The following is a 17,546-nucleotide window of genomic DNA, read 5'->3' as shown; positions in this document are numbered from 1 at the left end:
AGCAATTTCTTTTTTTGCCCCACCTCCTAGAGTAATGGACATAAAAGGAAAAATAAAGAAATGGGTCCTAATGAAACTTAAAAGCTTTTGCACAGCAAATGAAACCATAAACAAGATGTAAAGACAATCCTCAGTATGGAAGAAAATATTTGCAAATGAATCCACGAACAAAGGATTAATCTCCAAAACATGTAAACAGCCCCTGCAGCTCAGTATTAAAAAAACAAACAACCGAATCAAAAAACAGGTGGAAGACCTAAACAGACATTTCTCCAAAGACATACAGATGACCAAGAGGCACATGAAAAGCTGCTCAACATCACTAATTATTAGAGAAATGCAAATTAAAACTACAATGAGGTATCACCTCTCACTGGTTAGAATGGGCATCATCAAAAAATCTTCAAACAACAAATGCTGGAGAGGGTGTGGAGGAAAGGGAACCCTCTTCCACTGTAGGTGGGAAAGTAAATTGGTACAGCCTCTATGGAGAACAGTATGGAGGTTTGTTAAAAAACTAAAAATAGAACTACCATATGACCCAGCAATCCCACTATTGGGCATATACCCAGAAAAAAATTCAGAAAGACACATGCACCCCAATGTTCATTGCATCAATATTTACAATAGCCAGGTCATGGCAGCAACCTAAATTCCCACTGACAGATGAATAGATAAAGAAGATGTGGTCCATATATACAATGGAATATTAGTCAGGCATAAATAGGGACGAAATTGGGTCATTTGTAGAGACGTGGATGGACCTAGAGAGTATCATACAGAGTGAGGTAAGTCAGAAAGTGAAAAACAAATATTGTACATTAACGCATATATGTGGCATCTAGAAAAATGGTACAGATGATCCGGTTTGCAAGGCAGAAATAGAGACACAGATGTAGAGAACAAACATATGGACACCAAGGGGGTAAGTCAGTGGCAGGGTTGTGGTGGGATTAAAAAAAAAAAAAACCTAAGTAAGAGATTATAAAATCCATTCAATGGAGAATATTTTTAATTGGTAAGATCCTATGCATAATTCTATGTTATTTTAATGAAATTATTAAAGTGAACAATTTCTAGGGAAATATTAAAAAAAATAGTTGAGATAATTTCTCTTCCCCATGGGATTCCCAAGCACTTACCCTCCTTGTGGTGAGCCAGGGGCCGAGGAGCTGGTCTCTTTACATGGAAAGAGGAGGCCTTAGTGGGCCCATAGCCTGGCACAGGTCCATTGGTGGCCTTTGGTATGGCCTTGGTGCCTCCATCCTGCAGCCTGGATACCAACTTCCCCACATCCACCTCGAGGCAGGATTCCAACTTGCCATCTGAAACAGGCCAGCTTGGGGATTTCCTCCCATGATCTGCTTCCCCACTTCTCTGTATAGGCGTTTTGGGGTGTTGTGTCATCTTGGAGGGTTCTATACTGCTGATGATAGTACCATTTGGTGTTCTGTGTTGGATTTCATCTAGGAAAAGATGGTGCAAAGAGGAAAGATTAATGATAACCTTTGTATACATAATATTGCAAAGTTATACACATATTCAAAGGAGCTATTGTCATGGAACAAATCAATGATATCCCACAAAATCAGTCTCTACCCATTCCAGTTTACGTGGAGTCACAAGTCTCATAAAACAGGGAATTCAATTTATGATCTGAGTATTATTTTCATGACCACAATTCAGCAAAACCACAATATGCCAAGATACTTTATTTAAAGGGATATGTTAAAAAGGGACTTAAGAGACCCCAATCAATTGTACATTATATTACTTTTAAATAAGGCACCATTTAATCCCTAACTATTTCTATTTCTCTCAAAAGTAATTTATAAAGATCTCTCAAATTTCAAGGTAATACACTTAACAGAATTTAACTTCTCTCTCTATCCTCATAAAGACATCCTCAACTCACCACTTTATGGCTTTCCCTTAGCTTTTGTGGTCTACAATCTCCTGTGACAATAGTATATGCTTTTCAGTTGTCTTGTTTCTTAAGTAAAGCTTTGAGTCTCTAATGAGAGCCAAGGATATTCTCCCTAGAAAAATTAACCTACACAAATACATGTAAAATTTTGAAAACTAATTTTAAGAGATTCATGGAAGCCCCTGAAACTGTTAATGTACCCCCAATTGAGAACTCCTGCTCTAAGGAAATTATCACCTTCCTTGGTAATAGAAAACCTAGGTCAGAGTGTAGTGGTTAAGAACAGAGGTTCTGGTCAGCTAAATGAGACCTGAGAGATATGTCAAACAGTTGTAATATATGGGTCTTATTTGGATCCTGATTTTTTTCAAAAAAAATGTAAAAATAGGAGAATTTGAATACTGACTAGATAGTGATCTTAAGGAATTACTATTTTGTTTAGTGTTCTTTTCTTTTATGTACGATGATGGTATTGAGATTTTGGTTAAAATAGTGTTCTTATCTTTTACAGGTACATATTGAAACATTTATGGATGAAATGACATGATGTCTGAGTTGGGGCAATCGGTAGAGGTATAGATGAAACAAGATTGGGCATGTGGCAAGGATTCTTCAAAAAACACAAATCAATCAATGTGATACACCATATTAACAAACGGAAGGAGAAAAACCATATGATCATCTCAATAGATGCAGAAAAATCATGAAGAAGATGTTCTGGAATTAGATGTTTGCACAAGCTTGTGAACATACTAAAAACCACTGACCTACACTTGAAAAGGGTGAATTTTATGTCATATGAATTATACCTCAGTTTAAAAGAAAGTTAGAAAATCATCTAGAGTGGGTGATCCCATTGGTGATCTTCTAGCGCAAAGAACTCCTCACACAGAGGGGCAAATTAAGACCGAGAATAGTGAAGTGACTAGCCCAAGTTATTCAGTAAGCTAGTGGCCAAGATGAAATTATATCTCAGGTCTACTAACACCCAGTTCATTCATTTATTATACACATTTATTGAGGATTTATGATATGCTAGATACTATGCTGGTACTAGGGATACAGAGTGAAAAATTTCTACTGGCATAGAGATTATATTTTCTGGTGTGTATTTGGGGAGATTGTAAATAGACAAATAAATGAGTTTATCCAATTAAAATGAGAGTATGGAACAACAGAGTAGGCATTCAGTGTTCCTTTGTACTTTCTTCTAAATGCCAGATCACCTCCTAAGGAGGTGATCCCTTAAACTGGGTGATCTCTTTCCCTTCATTATTCCCTATACACCCAGCCATTTATTCTACAAGTATTTACTGAACACATGGGATATATAGGAATTGTTCTATAGGCTGGTGATAAAAGTGGATCTGACATTCTAATGGGAAAGACAGATAATAAACATGTGAACAAATAATAGCAAGTGATAGGAATAAAATAAAGCAGTGTAAAAGGATAGAGAGTAATGGAGGAGAAAGATCTATTTAAATAGAGTACTCAGAGAAGGTCTCTATGAAGAGATGTCATTTAGCTGAGATTTGAATGAAGGAGTAAAGTTTGCAAAGTTCTGGAGGAAGAATGTTTAGGACCAAAAGAACAGCAAATATAAAGGCCCTTGGGTAAGTTTGACATGTATAATGAACAGCAAAACCAATGAAATTAGAGCAGAGAGAACAAAGGGTACAGAGAGACAGTGAAGTTCAGAAATGAGATCAGAAAGGTAAGTGAGGATCATATAATGCAGAATAAAATGTAAATTTTCTTCTAAAAATGAAGAGAAGTCACTGGAAATTTGGACCAGAGGGAATGATATGATCTGATTTACATTTTTAAAAGAATATACATCTTACTGGCTGCTGTGGAGAACAAATTATAGTCAGGCAAGAAGAAAAGCAAGGATAATAGTTTGGAAGCTCCTGTAGCCACCCAAGTAAGAGATGATGGTGGCTCTACCAGGAAGGTAGCAGTAGGAATTAGTAGGTTCAACATACAATGTGCACGGAGAGCTAAGAGGAATTGCTGACGGATTAGATGTAAGGTAAAAGGAAAAGAGAGTAATCAAGGATCATCCCAAAGTTCTTGACCTTAGCAATTGGGTGACTGGTACTGCCAATTACTTAGATGAGGGAGACCAGAGTAAGAGTAGATTGAGGAGGAATAGGGAATCAAGAGTATTTGTACACTTTGAATTGGAAATGTCCATGAGTCATCTAAAGAGAGTTGTTGAACAGGGAGTTTGAGATGGGAAGAGGGGAGATAGTCCTCCTAGATATATAAATTTGCAAATCATCCTCATATTTAAAAGATATTTAAAACCATGAGACTGAATGAGATCACGCAGGAAACAAATATAGACAGAGATGTGGAATGAGAAAAACAAAACAGAACAAAACAAAACAAAACTCTGGGACCTTCCAACATGTAGAAATTGAGAAGAGAAGGAAAACCAAGAGGAGACTGAAATGGAATGTCTACTGAGGTAGGAGAGTTTGGTGTCCTGAAAGCCAAGTGAATAAGTGTTCCAAGAAGGAAGAGTCACTAAAATGAAATGCTTCTCACAGGCAGAGTATGATAAGAATAGTGGAGTGGCACATGGAGATTGTTGGTAATCTTGACAAAAAAGGTCTCAACAGAGTAGTGAGGAGAGAGGCCCATTTAGAATGAGTGCAGGATCCATACTAAGCAATTATTCAACTAAATGGCATTTATTTGTTTATCTATCTATCTATCAACTATCTATCTATCTATCTATCTATCTATCTATCTATCTATCTATATCTATCTATCTATCTACCTATCTATCTCCATTTAGCCTATAAACTCCTTGAGACCAGGGACTGTCTTAATTCCACCTAGCATGGTACTTAATCCATGTGAGCTGATTTTCTCACCAGCTTTACTGGGATATAATTGACAAATAAAAATTGTATATATTTAAGGTATACAATGTGATGTTTTGATATATGAATACATTGTAAAATGAGTACCACAATCAATCTAATTAACATATCCATCACCTCACATAGTTTTCAATTTTTTGTGGTAAGAATATTTAAGATCTACTCTTTTCACAAACTTCAAGTATACAATATAGCGTTATTAACTTCACAATGTTGTATCATATCTCCAGAACATATTCATCCTGAATAACTGAACCTTTGTACCCTTTGATCAAACACCTCCCCATTTCACTCTCCACTAAGTCTCTGGCAGCCACCCTCCTACTTTATGCTTCTATGAGTTTGACTTTTTTAGATTCCACATATAAGTGAAATCATGCAGCATTTATCTCTCTGCCCTTATCTCATCTCACTTAGCATAAGGTCCTTCAGGTTCATCCATGTTGTCACAAATTACAAGTTTTCCTTCTTTTGTACCTAAGGCTGAATAATATTCCATTTTTTGTTGTGTGTGTGCGCGCGCCTGTGTGTGTTTCTGGGTGTGTGTCTATGTATCTCTCACATTTTCTTTATCCATTCATCTGTTGATGAACACTTTGGTACTTCCATATCTTAGCTATTGTAAATAATGCTGCAATGAACATGAGAGTGCAGATATCTTTTCGAGATACTAATTTCATTTCCTTTGGATATATTCCCAGAAGTGGAATTACTGGATCATATGGTAGTTTATATTTTTTCATTGACACTGTTGGTAACTTTTATTCTGTGGGCAACCAAAAAGAAGTAACAAGATCACAAAATATGAAGAACTGTTAATAAGTGGTATGAGTGAAACAAACTAGGGGCAGAGGCAAACAACCAAGGAGAGCCACTTTGGGTGTGGTTAAGGAGGGCCTTTTGGAGGAGGTGGCATTTATCTGAGACCTGAAGCATAAGAATGACCCAGCCATGTGAAGGTGCCGAGGGAGTGTCCAGCAAAGGGGATAGCAGGTGCAAAGGCCTGGATTATTAGGGCATGCTTGAGGTCCTGAAAGAACCTGATATACCTGGAGGATGGGGATGATGCATGTATCAGTAGTTCATTCCTATGTGTTGTTGAGTAGTACTCCATTGTATGCATATACCACAATTTTTTTGTTCATTCATCAGTTGATGAGCATTTAGGTTGCTCACAGTTTTTGGCTGATATGAAAAAAAGCTGCTATAAATACTCAAATGTAAGTCTTTGTGAAGCTGTGTTGTCATTTCTCTTGGGTACATACTTAAGAGTGGAGTTGCTGGGTTATGTGGTAGCAATTACTTGATTGCTTTTTGTTTTTTTTTTCCTGTGTATGGGTCATGCTTTCTTGTTTCTTTAGATATGCTTGTTTCTTTAGATATGCTTGTTTCTTTCTTGTTTCTTTAGATATCTCATAATTCTTTTATTGAAAGCTGGACAGTTTAAGTAATATAGCAACTCTGAAATTCAGATTCTCTCTTCTCCCCAAGGTTTGTTGTTGTTGCTGTTTATTTAGTTATTATTGTTAGTTTGTTTACTGACTTCTTCATCCATTTATGTTAAATCTGTATTCTTTGTTGAGTGTGGCCACTAAAGACACTGCTTAGTTAGCCTTGTGGTCAGCTAATGATTAGACAGAGATTGCCTAAGAACCAATATGACTCCCAGTGTTTGCAAAGGGGCTCTGTATCAGTGTTTGAGTATGCCTTGAACACTCAGCCAGGCAGTTGACAACTCTATATGGTAGTTTATTTTACTTTTATTTATTTTATCTTTTGTGGTACGCAGGCCTCTCACTGTTGTGGCCTCTCCCGTTGCGGAGCACAGGCTCCAGACGTGCAGGCTCAGTGGCCATGGCCCACGGGCCCAGCCGCTCTGTGGCATGTGGGATCCTCCCCGACTGGGGCATGAACCCGTGTCCCCTGCATCGGCAGGTGAACTCTCAACCACTGCACCACCAGGGAAGCCCAGTAGTTTATTTTTAATTTTTTGAGAAACCTACTCACAGCTTTCCATAATGACTGTACTAATTTACATTACCACCAACAGTGTACAAGAGTTCCCTTTTCTCCACATTCTTGTCAACACTTGTTATCTTTTGTCAGTTTTTTGTAATAAATATAATAGGTGTGAGAGGATATCTTGTGGTTTTGATTTGCATTTCCCTGATGATCAGTGATGTTGAGCAACTTTCCATGTACCTGTTGGACATTTATTTGTCTTGTTCTGAGAAATGTCTATTTAGGTCCTTTGACCTTTAAAAATTGGGTTATTTCTTTTCTTATTATTGAGTAGTACGAGTTCCTTATGTATTTTGGAATATTAACCCCTTATCAGACATATGATTTGCAAATATCTTCTCCTATTCTGTAGGTTGTCTCCTCACTTTCTTGATTGTTTCCTTTGCTGTGCAGAAGCTGTTTAGCATGATGCAATCACATTTGTCCATTCTGCTTTTGTTGCCTATACTTTTGGGGTCATATCCAAAAAAATCACTTCCCAGACCAGACAATGCCAAGTAGCTTTCCCCCCACATTTTCTTCTTGTAGTTTTACAGCTATAGGTCTTACATTTATGTCTTTAATCCATTCTGAGTTGATCTTTGTACATTGTGTGAGATAAGGATCCAATTTCTCTGCATGTGGATATCCATTTTTCCCAACACCATGTACTGAAAAGACTATACTTTCCCATTGTGTATTCTTGACACCTTTATCAAAGGTCAATTGATTATAAATGTGTGTACTTTTTCTTGGCTCATTATTCTGTTTCATTTGTCTATATGTCTGTTTTTATGCCAGTACTATACTCTTTCGGTTACTATTGCTTTGTAGTATATTTTGAAATCATAAAGCCTTCAACTTTGCTCTTCTTTCTCAAGATTGCCTTGGGGTCTTTTATCATGAAGTTTACATAAAACATAGTTATAGCAGTCTGTTTAAAGCCAACAAAGTAACATTGACTACATATAATAACTCCACATTTTAACGACTCCTACCCCTACATTTTATGTTATTGATGTCATCATTTATAACTGTTTAGATTGTGTATCCATTAACAAATTATTGTAGCTATAGTTATTTTTAATACTTTTGTATTTTCACTTTCATACTAGAATTACAAGTGGTTTACACATCACTATTACAGTATTAGAATATTCTGAATTGGGCTATAATATGTTTACTAATTTGTTATATACTTTCATATGTTTTCATGTTGTTACTGTCCATTTATTTCAACTTGAATACCCTCTTTTAGCATGTCTTATTTATTTATTTAATTGAAGTACAGTTGATTTACAATGTCCTGTTATTTTCAAGAGTACAGCACAGTGATTCAGTTATATATATAGTACAGTGATTCAGTTATATATATATATATATATATATATATATATATATATATATACTCTTTTTCAGATCCTTTTCCCTTATAGGTTATTATTAAAAATATTGAGTATATTTCCCTGTGTTATACAGTAGGTCCTTATTGGCTATCTATTTTATATATAGTAGTGTATATGTGTTAATTCCGACCTCCCAATTTATCCCTCACCCATTTTCCCCTTTGGTAACCATAAGTTTGTTTTCTATGTCTGTGGGTCTATTTCAGTTTTGTATATAGATTCATTTGTATCGTTTTTTGTTAGATGCCACATATAAGCGATTTCATATGATATTTGTCTTTCACTCTCTGGCTTACATCACTTAGTATGATATCTTTTAACATTTATTTTAAACCAAGTCTAGTGGTAGTCAACTCCTTCGTTTTATCTCTCCTTCATTTCTGAAGGACTGCTTTGCCCAGTATAGTATTCCTGGTTGGCAGTTTTTTTCCTTTCAGTATTTTGAATATATCAACCCATTCTCTCCTGGCCTGCAAGGTTTCTGCTGGGAAATCTGCTCGCAGTATTATGGGGGTTTCCTTTTATTTGACAATTTGCTTTTTTCTTGCTGCATTCAAAATTCTCTTTGTCTTGGAATTTTGAGAATTTTATAACAATGTGTCTTGGTTAAAGTCTCTTTATGTTTAACTTATTTGGGTTTCTTTGGGCTTCATGTTTCCAGATGTTCATTTCCTTCTCCAGATTTAGGAATTTTTCTGTCATTATTTCTTTAAATAAGCTTTGTGCCCCTTTCTCTTTCTGTGCTCCTTCTGAGACTCCCATATGTGTATATTGGTTTGTATATGGTGTCCCATATGTCTCTTAGGTTTTCTTCACTTTTACAATCTTTTTTCTTTCTGTTCCTCTGACTGGATAATTTTAAGTGACCTGTCTGACTGCACTGATTCTTTCTTCTGCTTGTTTGAGTTTGATGTTGAAGCTCTCTACTGAATTTTTCAATGCACTCATTGTGTTCTTAAGCTCCAGAATTTCTTTTTGGTTCTCTTTTTTTATGATTTCTATAACTTTCTTGAACTTCTCATGTATTATTTTCCCGATTTTGTTTAGTTGTCTGAGTTCTCTTGTAGCTCACTGAGCTTCTTTAAGATGATTATTGGGAATTCCTTTTCAGACAGTTCATAGATCTCCATTTCATTAGGATCAGTTCATCGTGCTTTATTTTGTTCCTTTGGTGGTGTTAAGTTTCCATGATTATTCCTGATCCTTGTGGCCTTGAGTGGGTGTTTACCTATTTGAAGAAGCAGGCACATCTTCCTGGCTTTGGCAAGGAAAGCCTTTTTTTTTTTTTTTTTTTTTTCTTTTTGCGGTATGCGGGCCTCTCACTGTTGTGGCCTCTCCCGTTGCGGAGCACAGGCTCCGGATGCGCAGGCCCAGAGGCCATGGCTCACGGGCCCAGCCGCTCCGCGGCATATGGGATCCTCCCAGACCGGGGCACGAACCCGTATCCCCTGCATCGGCAGGCGGACTCTCAACCACTGCGCCACCAGGGAGGCCCAGGAAAGCCTTTGATCAGGGAGCACAACCAGAGATTCTGGTTAGGCCACCTGGCAGGCTCCAGAAGTGGGCTTGCTGCTGGAATCCTTGGGTAGGTTGGTCTGGTACGTTGGTCAGTAGATGGGCAAGATTTCATCCTGGATCTTCAGGGGAGAGCTTGAAGCCTGGGTCCAGGGGGTAGCCTGGCACTGAGGCAGACCTGGAGGCTGGATCCACAGGAGGCTGGACTGGACGCTGAGCTGTGGTTACATCCTGGAGACTAGAGCCACAGGGGCCAGCTTGGCATGTAATGGGCCTGGATTCTGGGTCTTCAGGGGCAGGCCTGGAGCCTGGGGCTGCAGAGAATGGCCTAGTGCTGGGGCAGGTCTGGAGCATGGGTTGGTGGAGGCTGGCCTGGAGTCTGGAAAAATGGGAGATGGGTTGGTGCTGGGGTTTATTGGGGTGGGTCTGTTGCTGGGGTCCAAGGTAAAGTTGGGTGCTCATCTCACTCTCCTTCCTCCATGTGGAGGGGATTTCTCCCTGAACTACACTGTGTGAGCTTGGGGAAAAGGTGACGTGGGTAATATGAAAATGTCCTTTCTAGCATCTGCATTGTACCTTTTCTTATTTCTGTACTCAACCCAGGTGCTCTGACCTCTCATCTGGATTCCATAGCTTTCATGAAGGGGTTTTCATGCATGGATGGTTGTTTGAATTCATATTACTGTGAAGGGACAAGCACTAGAAACTCCTATTCAGCCATCAGTTCTCTATTTGTATTTAAAATCTCAGAACATTCAGAAAACACATTGCTCACCCATCTCAATGTACTGTGGTACAGATCTAAGAACACCTTGTATCCTTCACTGGTCTGCTAAGGGAAAATGGTAGCTGATTTTACAGGTTCATCTCTGTCCTATCCACTGCCAAAAGAATAATTCACTCTCTGAGTACAAATTTTACAAACCTTGGCTTGCCTGGCCCAGGACCCAGAAAATGTCTAACTTTTCAGAAAAGATGGTTATGCCTCCATGTCTTCCTTTCAATAGCCTCTTTGTCTCCAATCACTATTAAGAAGCTAAGGGTAAACTTCAGTACTGACCTTCACTTTCATCCAGGGAAGAAGTATAGAAAACTGTCCTTTCCCTCAACAAGCGCTTCGAAATTGTGATTGGTTTGTGCCTTCTTGCTGTCACTCGAGGTGGAGGAACTGGAGGTGCAGTACTTTCCTCAGGTGGACCTGAATAAATCTGTAGAGGGAGAATATTTCCAGAAAATAATTAGAAAGATCAACTTTTTATATCCCTAATGCTAACTACCAGTTGATGCCCATCAGCATTACACCTAAATTCTGCCATAGCAATTCTAATATGATTAAAGGAATTGTGGGGATTTTCTTAATCACTCTAGCTACCAGCAAGTGTTTAGAGATCTCCTATCACGTTTGAGGTGCAGGACCTGGTACTTCTCAGTGTGGAGGAAAGAATGCAGACAAAAACTGCAACATCAGGAGAGCACCCTTCTATTTATTAGATGGGATGCTGCCCAATACATGGATCATTGAATAAAACAAATTAGACCATTACTTTAAAAAACCTGCAACATCAGTCCTGGATTTCCCACTTACTGCCTGGGAAACTGTAAAAAAGTCACTATTTCCGCCAACAAAACCCATATAAAGGTCATCTCACATCTCTGAGCCTTAGCTTTCTCATCTGTAAATTGGGGGGAACACCACCTATCACAGGGTGTGGTGAGTGAGAATCAAGTGAAAAGGATAGTCAAGGTACATTGTACGGGTATTGGTGGGGTGTGAAGAATGATAAAAAACACCCACATGCATTCAATATTTCTGAAAAGATACCCCCCACCAAAAACAAAAACAAAAAACACCTGGTTGCATTGTTTGTCCCAAGACAGGACTAATGAGTGGCTAAGGGAAGGATGGAGGAAACTTATTTTTCACCCCTATATCACTTTGATATTTAAAAATTTCATACCATGTATGCATTACTTATTCAAAAAAGACAGGGCAAAAACAAAGTGCCCTGGAAGATATAAAAAGTGCTGCATAAGTGAGGGAGGAGCTGTGATTAGAATTTGTATATAATGTCTCATATGTACTTAAGATCTTCCTGTCCCTGGGGAGAATGACCTTTTGGGCAGAGTGAAAATATTTGGGGAAGACACACATATGTGGTGATGGAGGAAGGGTACCAGTGTCCATTGCAATAATGAAATCAACCCCAATGATTAGTGCAAAGAGAAATGTCACAGCCCAATATTCTATCAGGCAAGAGTCAACATAGATTGCACAGTCACCAAACTTACATGAATGGGAACACAAGGCAAGCCTGTGTAAAAGCTGCACAATGATAGAGAACAAGGTAAGAAGAATCATAAGGCAGTATATGTCTCAATGTCTCACGTTATATGGAAAAGAGAATATGACATAGTAGCAAGCAGATGAGCTTTGGGGTCATATATATTTAGGTCATATTTCTGGTTCCAACACCATTAGTAATAATATTCTAAATAGCTACCATTTTGTGAGCACCTGCTTAGGCACTATAGTAGCTATTACAAATATTCCTTGCTATTTATCAAACACACCAGGGACTTTGCACTGAGTGTTTTTTCTACCTGGAGTGCTCTTCCTCCAGATATCCATATAGCTTGCACTCTTGATTCCAGTAGGATTAACGATCAAATATACCCCTCTCAGTGAGTCTTTCCAGGCAAATGTATCAGCACTTTGACATGCTTCCCTCTACCAAGTGCTTCCTATCCCCCGTCCATATTTAACATGTTTTCTTATCACTTTCTAACATAGTATATTGTATTCTATATTTATTTAGTTTTTTGTTGTCTGTCTCTCCACTCGATTGTATACTATACTGAAATATATCATCGTGTTCACTGCTGTAACTCCAGCAACTAGAAGAGTGACTAGAATTGCTGGGCCAGAAAACAAACACATTTAAAATTCTGGTATAAAAGGCCAAATTATCCTCTGAAAAGACCATAACAGCTACTTTCTCTTCAAGCCAAAATACGGCAAAAGAAATTGGATTTACATCTTCAGCATGAAACAATTAAAAAACTAGAAAAAATGTAACAATGATTCTGAAGGCATTTGAAATCTGGCAATTAAGGACAGTGATCCATGAGAAACAGGAAAAGCAAATGAGGTGAGGTGAGCCCCATGATTGTTCCATGTTAGAGCCTGGAAAGATTCTTCGGGCAATAATACAGGAAGAAGAACCCAGAGCAGCCCAGCAGTCTCCATTAGCTGAAGACACTGTGTTGCAAGTATGAGGAGGACAAGGAAGAGAGAGTTTTCAGGGCAGGGTACCAGAAAGTAGATACCTGCACAGAGAGCTCTGAAGACTTACAGGGCTACACTTTAAGAATTTAGCTGCATAAAATCAATCAATGTGATAAACCATACTAGCAAATTGAAGGAGAAAGACAATATGATCATCTCAAAAGATGCAGAAAAAGCTTTCAACAAAATGCAACACCCATTTATGATAAAAACCCTCCAAAAAGTAGGCATAGAGAGAACTTACCTCAATATAATAAAGGCCATATATGACAAAACCACAGCCAACATCGTCCTCAATGGTGAAAAACTGAAAACATTTCTGCTAAGATCAAGAACAAGACAACGTTGCCCACTCTCACCACTATTATTCAAAATAGTTTTGGAAGTTTTAGCCACAGCAATCAGAGAAGAAAAAGAAATAAAAGGAATCCAAATCGGAAAAGAAGATGTAAAGCTGTCACAGTTTGCAGATGACATGACACTATACATAGAGAATCCTAAAGATGCCACCAGAAACTACTAGAGCTAATCAATGAATTTGGTAAAGTAGCAGCATACAAAATTAATGCACAGAAATCTCTTGCATTCCTATATACTAATGATGAAAAATCTGAAATAGAAATTAAGGAAACACTCCCATTAACCACTGCAACAAAAAGAATAAAATACCTAGGTAGGAATAAACCTACCTATGGAGACAAAAGACCTGTATCCAGAAAACTATAAGACGTTGATGAAAGAAATTAAAGATGATAAAACAGATGGAGAGATATTCCATGTTCTTGGACTGGAAGAATCAACATTGTGAAAATGACTACACTATCCAAAGCAATCCAGAGATTCAATGCAATCCCTATCAAAATACCAATGGCATTTTTTACAGAACTAGAACAAAAAAATTAACAATTTGTATGGAAACACAATAGCCAAAGCAATCCTGAGAAAGAAAAACGGAGCTGGAGGAATCAGGCTCCCGGACTTCAGACTACAATACAAAGCTACAGTAATCAAGACAATAGAGTACTGGCACAAAAACAGAAATATAGATCAATGGAACAGGATAGAAAGCCCAGAGATAAACCCACGTACCAATGGTCACCTTATTTTTGATAAAGGAGGCAAGAATATACAATGGAGAAAAGACACCCTCTTCAGTAAGTGGTGCTGGGAAAACTGGACAGCTACATGCAGAAGAATGAAATTAGAACACCATACACAAAAATAAACTCAAAATGGACTAAACACCTAAACGTAAGGCCAGACACTCTAAAACCCTTATAGGAAAATATAGGCAGAGCAGTCTTTGACATAAATCACAGCAAGATCTTTTTTGACCCACCGCCTAGAGAAATGGAAATAAAAACAAAAATAAACAAATGGGACCTAATGAAACTTAAAAGCTTTTGCACAGCAAAGGAAACCATAAAAATGCTGAAAAGACAACCCTCAGAATGGGAGAAAATATTTGCAAATGAAGCAACTGACAGAGTATTAATCTCCAAAATATACAAGCAGCTCATGCAGCTCAATATCAAAAAGACAAACAACCCAATCTAAAAATGGGCAGAAGACCTAAATAGACATTTCTCCAAAGAAGATATACAGATTGCCAACAAACACATGAAAGGATGCTCAACATCGCTAATCATTAGTGAAATGCAAATCAAAACTACAATGAGGTATCACCTCACACCAGTCAGAATGGCCATCATCAAACAATCTATAAACAATAAATGCTGGAGAGGGTGTGGAGAAAATGGAACCCTCTGCACTGTTGGTGGGAATGTAAATTGATACAGCCACTATGGAGAACAGTATGGAGGTTCCTTAAAAAACTTAAAATAGAACTACCTTATGACCCAGCAAACACACTACTGGGCATATTATACCCTGAGAAAACCATAATTCAAAAAGAGTCATCGGGCTTCCCTGGTGGCGCAGTGGTTGGGAGTCTGCCTGCCGATGCATGGGGCGTGGGTTCGTGCCCCGGTCTGGGAGGATCCCTCGTGCCATGGAGCGGCTGGGCCCGTGGGCCGTGGCTGCTGGGCCTGCGCCTCCAGAGCCTGTGCTCCGCAATGGGAGAGGTCACGGCAGTGAGAGGCCCATGTACCGCAAAAAGAAAAAAAAAAAGAGTCATGTACCACAATGTTCATTGCAGCTCTATTTACAATAGCCAGGACATGGAAGCAACCTAAGTGTCCATCAACAGGTGAGTGGATAAAGAAGAAATGGCACATATATACAATGGAATATTCCTCAGTCTTAAAAAGAAATGAAATTGAGTTATTTGTAGTGAGGTGGATGCACCTAGAGTCTGTCATACAGAGTGAAGTAAGTCAGAAAGAGAAAAACAAATACCATATGCTAACACATATATATGGAATCTAAAAAAAAAAGTTCTGAAGAACCTTGGGGCAGGACAGGAATAAAGATTCAGATGTTGAGAATGGATTTGAGGACATGGGGAGGGGGAAGGGTAAGCTGGGACGAAGTGAGAGAGTGGCATGGACCTATATACACTACCAAATGTAAAATAGATTGCTAGTGGGAAGCAGCTGCACAGGACAGGGAGATCAGCTCGGTGCTTTGTGACCACTTAGAGGGGTGGGATAGGGAGGGTGGGAGGATGACACAAGAGGGAGGAGATATGGTGATGTATGTATATGTATAGCTGATTCACTTTGTTCTAAAGCAGAAACTAACACACCATTGTAAAGCAATTCTCCTCCAATAAAGATGTTAAAAAAAAACGAATTTAGCTGCCTACTAATCAATACCTATGTGTGAGGCAAGAATCACATGAAAGAATTAGAGGAAGCAATTACCTAAGATCACACAGTGGCTGGAAGAATTCCTGTTCTCACCAGCCACAGTGGATTATTAAATTATTCATAGGGCACTGAGTACAGTACACAGAAAAAGTTTGCCCCATTAATGAAGAAAAATTAACCCTACACTAAATCCTACTCATTTTCTGCCTAAAAAAGCCTAAGGGAAAAACTTGAAAGCATCAAGCTGTTCTTGGGTAACTTACCTGCACCCCAGAAACAAGCTCAAGAACATTATTTATAGCAATAAAAAATGGCCATCATACAAGAAGGTAAAATTAACAATGTCTTGCATCCAATAAAGAATTATCAGAAATTCATAGCCCTTTCTAATTTTGATGTGTTTTATTTCTGTTTCTTGCTCAATTGCTCTGGCTAGGATTCCAGTACTGTGTTGAATAGGAGTGGTCACAATGAGCATCCTTATCTTGTTCCTGATCTTAGAAGGACAGCTGTCCACCTTTGGCCATCAAGTATGATGTTAGCTGTGGGCTTTTCCTATATGGTCTTGGTAAGGTTGAAGTTTGTTCTTTCCATAACCAACTTGCTGAGAGTGTTTGTCATGAAAGGATGCTGAATTTTGACAAATGCATTTTCTGCATATATTGAGATTTTTATTTTCCATTCTATTAATGTATCACATTTTTGGATTTGCATATGTTGAAACATCCTTGCATCCCAGGGGTAAATTCCACTTGATTATAGTCTATGACTCTTTTAAAGTGCTGTTCAATTAAGTATGCTAGTATTTTGTGGAGAATTTATGCTTCTATATTCATCAGGTATATTGGCCTATGGCTTATAGTTTTCTTTCTTTCCTCCTCCTCCTCCTTTTTTTTTTTTTTTTTTGAGTCCTTATCTGGCTTTGGCATCAGGGTAATGTTGGCCTCATAAAATGAGTTTGGGAGTGTTCCTTTCCTTTCAAATTTTTTGAACTGAGAATAATTGGCATTAATTCTTATTTTAATGTTTGGTAGAATTCACCAATGAAACAATCTGGACCTGAGCTTTTCTTTTTTTGGCAGACTCCTGAATACTGATTCAATCTCCTCACTCACTATTAGTCTGTTCAGATTTTCTATTTCTTCATGTTCAGTCTTGGTAGCTTGTATATTTCTAGGAATTTATCCATTTTTCTAGGTTTTCCAATTTGTTGACATATGATTATTCATAGTAGTCTCTTATTATCCTTTGTATTTCTGCCGTGTATCCCTTTTCATTTCTGATTTTATACATTTGCATCTTCTCTATTTATTAGTCCAGCTAAAGGTTTTCAGTTTTATTTATCTTTTTAAAAACTCAACTTAGTTTCATTTATCTTTCTATTGTTTATCTGGTCTCTATTTCACTTATTTCACTTATTTCTGCTCTGATTTTTTTAAATCCTTCCTTCTGCAAACCTTGGGCTGAGTTTGTTCTTTTTGCAGTTTCTTGAGGTATTAAATTAGAACGGTTATTTGTGATCTTTGTCTAATGTAAATTTTATCACTGTAAAATTCCCCTCTTAGAACTGCCTTTTCTGCATCCCATAAGTTTTGATTGGTTGTTTTTCTATTGTCTTGTCTTTCAAGATAGTTTTTGACCTCCCTTTTGGTTTCTTGCTTGACCCATTGGTTGTTCAGAAGTGTGTTGTTTCCCACATATTTGTAAATTTTCCAGTTTTCTTCCTGTAATTGATTTCTAGTT

The 17,546-nt window shown here is 38.0% G+C and overlaps 1 protein-coding gene across 4 annotated transcripts in view; it reads right to left on the bottom strand.

The window, feature by feature from the left end:
• The window catches only part of OPHN1 (oligophrenin 1), a 643,672-nt gene that overhangs the window by 35,570 nt on the left and 590,556 nt on the right, over positions 1-17,546 (bottom strand). For all 4 annotated transcript variants that reach the window (XM_081222445.1, XM_081222448.1, XM_081222447.1 and 1 more), the window contains 2 exons: positions 10,807-10,954; positions 1,143-1,466 (listed from right to left, as the gene is read on the bottom strand). In XM_081222445.1, coding sequence (XP_081078571.1) covers positions 1,143-1,466; positions 10,807-10,954 — 472 coding nt within the window. The remainder of the gene's footprint in view (positions 1-1,142; positions 1,467-10,806; positions 10,955-17,546) is intronic.

Source organism: Mesoplodon bidens, assembly GCF_964165515.1.
Source record: "Mesoplodon bidens genome assembly, chromosome: X".
NCBI lineage: Eukaryota > Metazoa > Chordata > Mammalia > Artiodactyla > Ziphiidae > Mesoplodon > Mesoplodon bidens.
The sequence above is the reverse complement of the archived record's forward strand: the minus strand, read 5'-3'. Positions and strand labels throughout refer to the sequence as shown.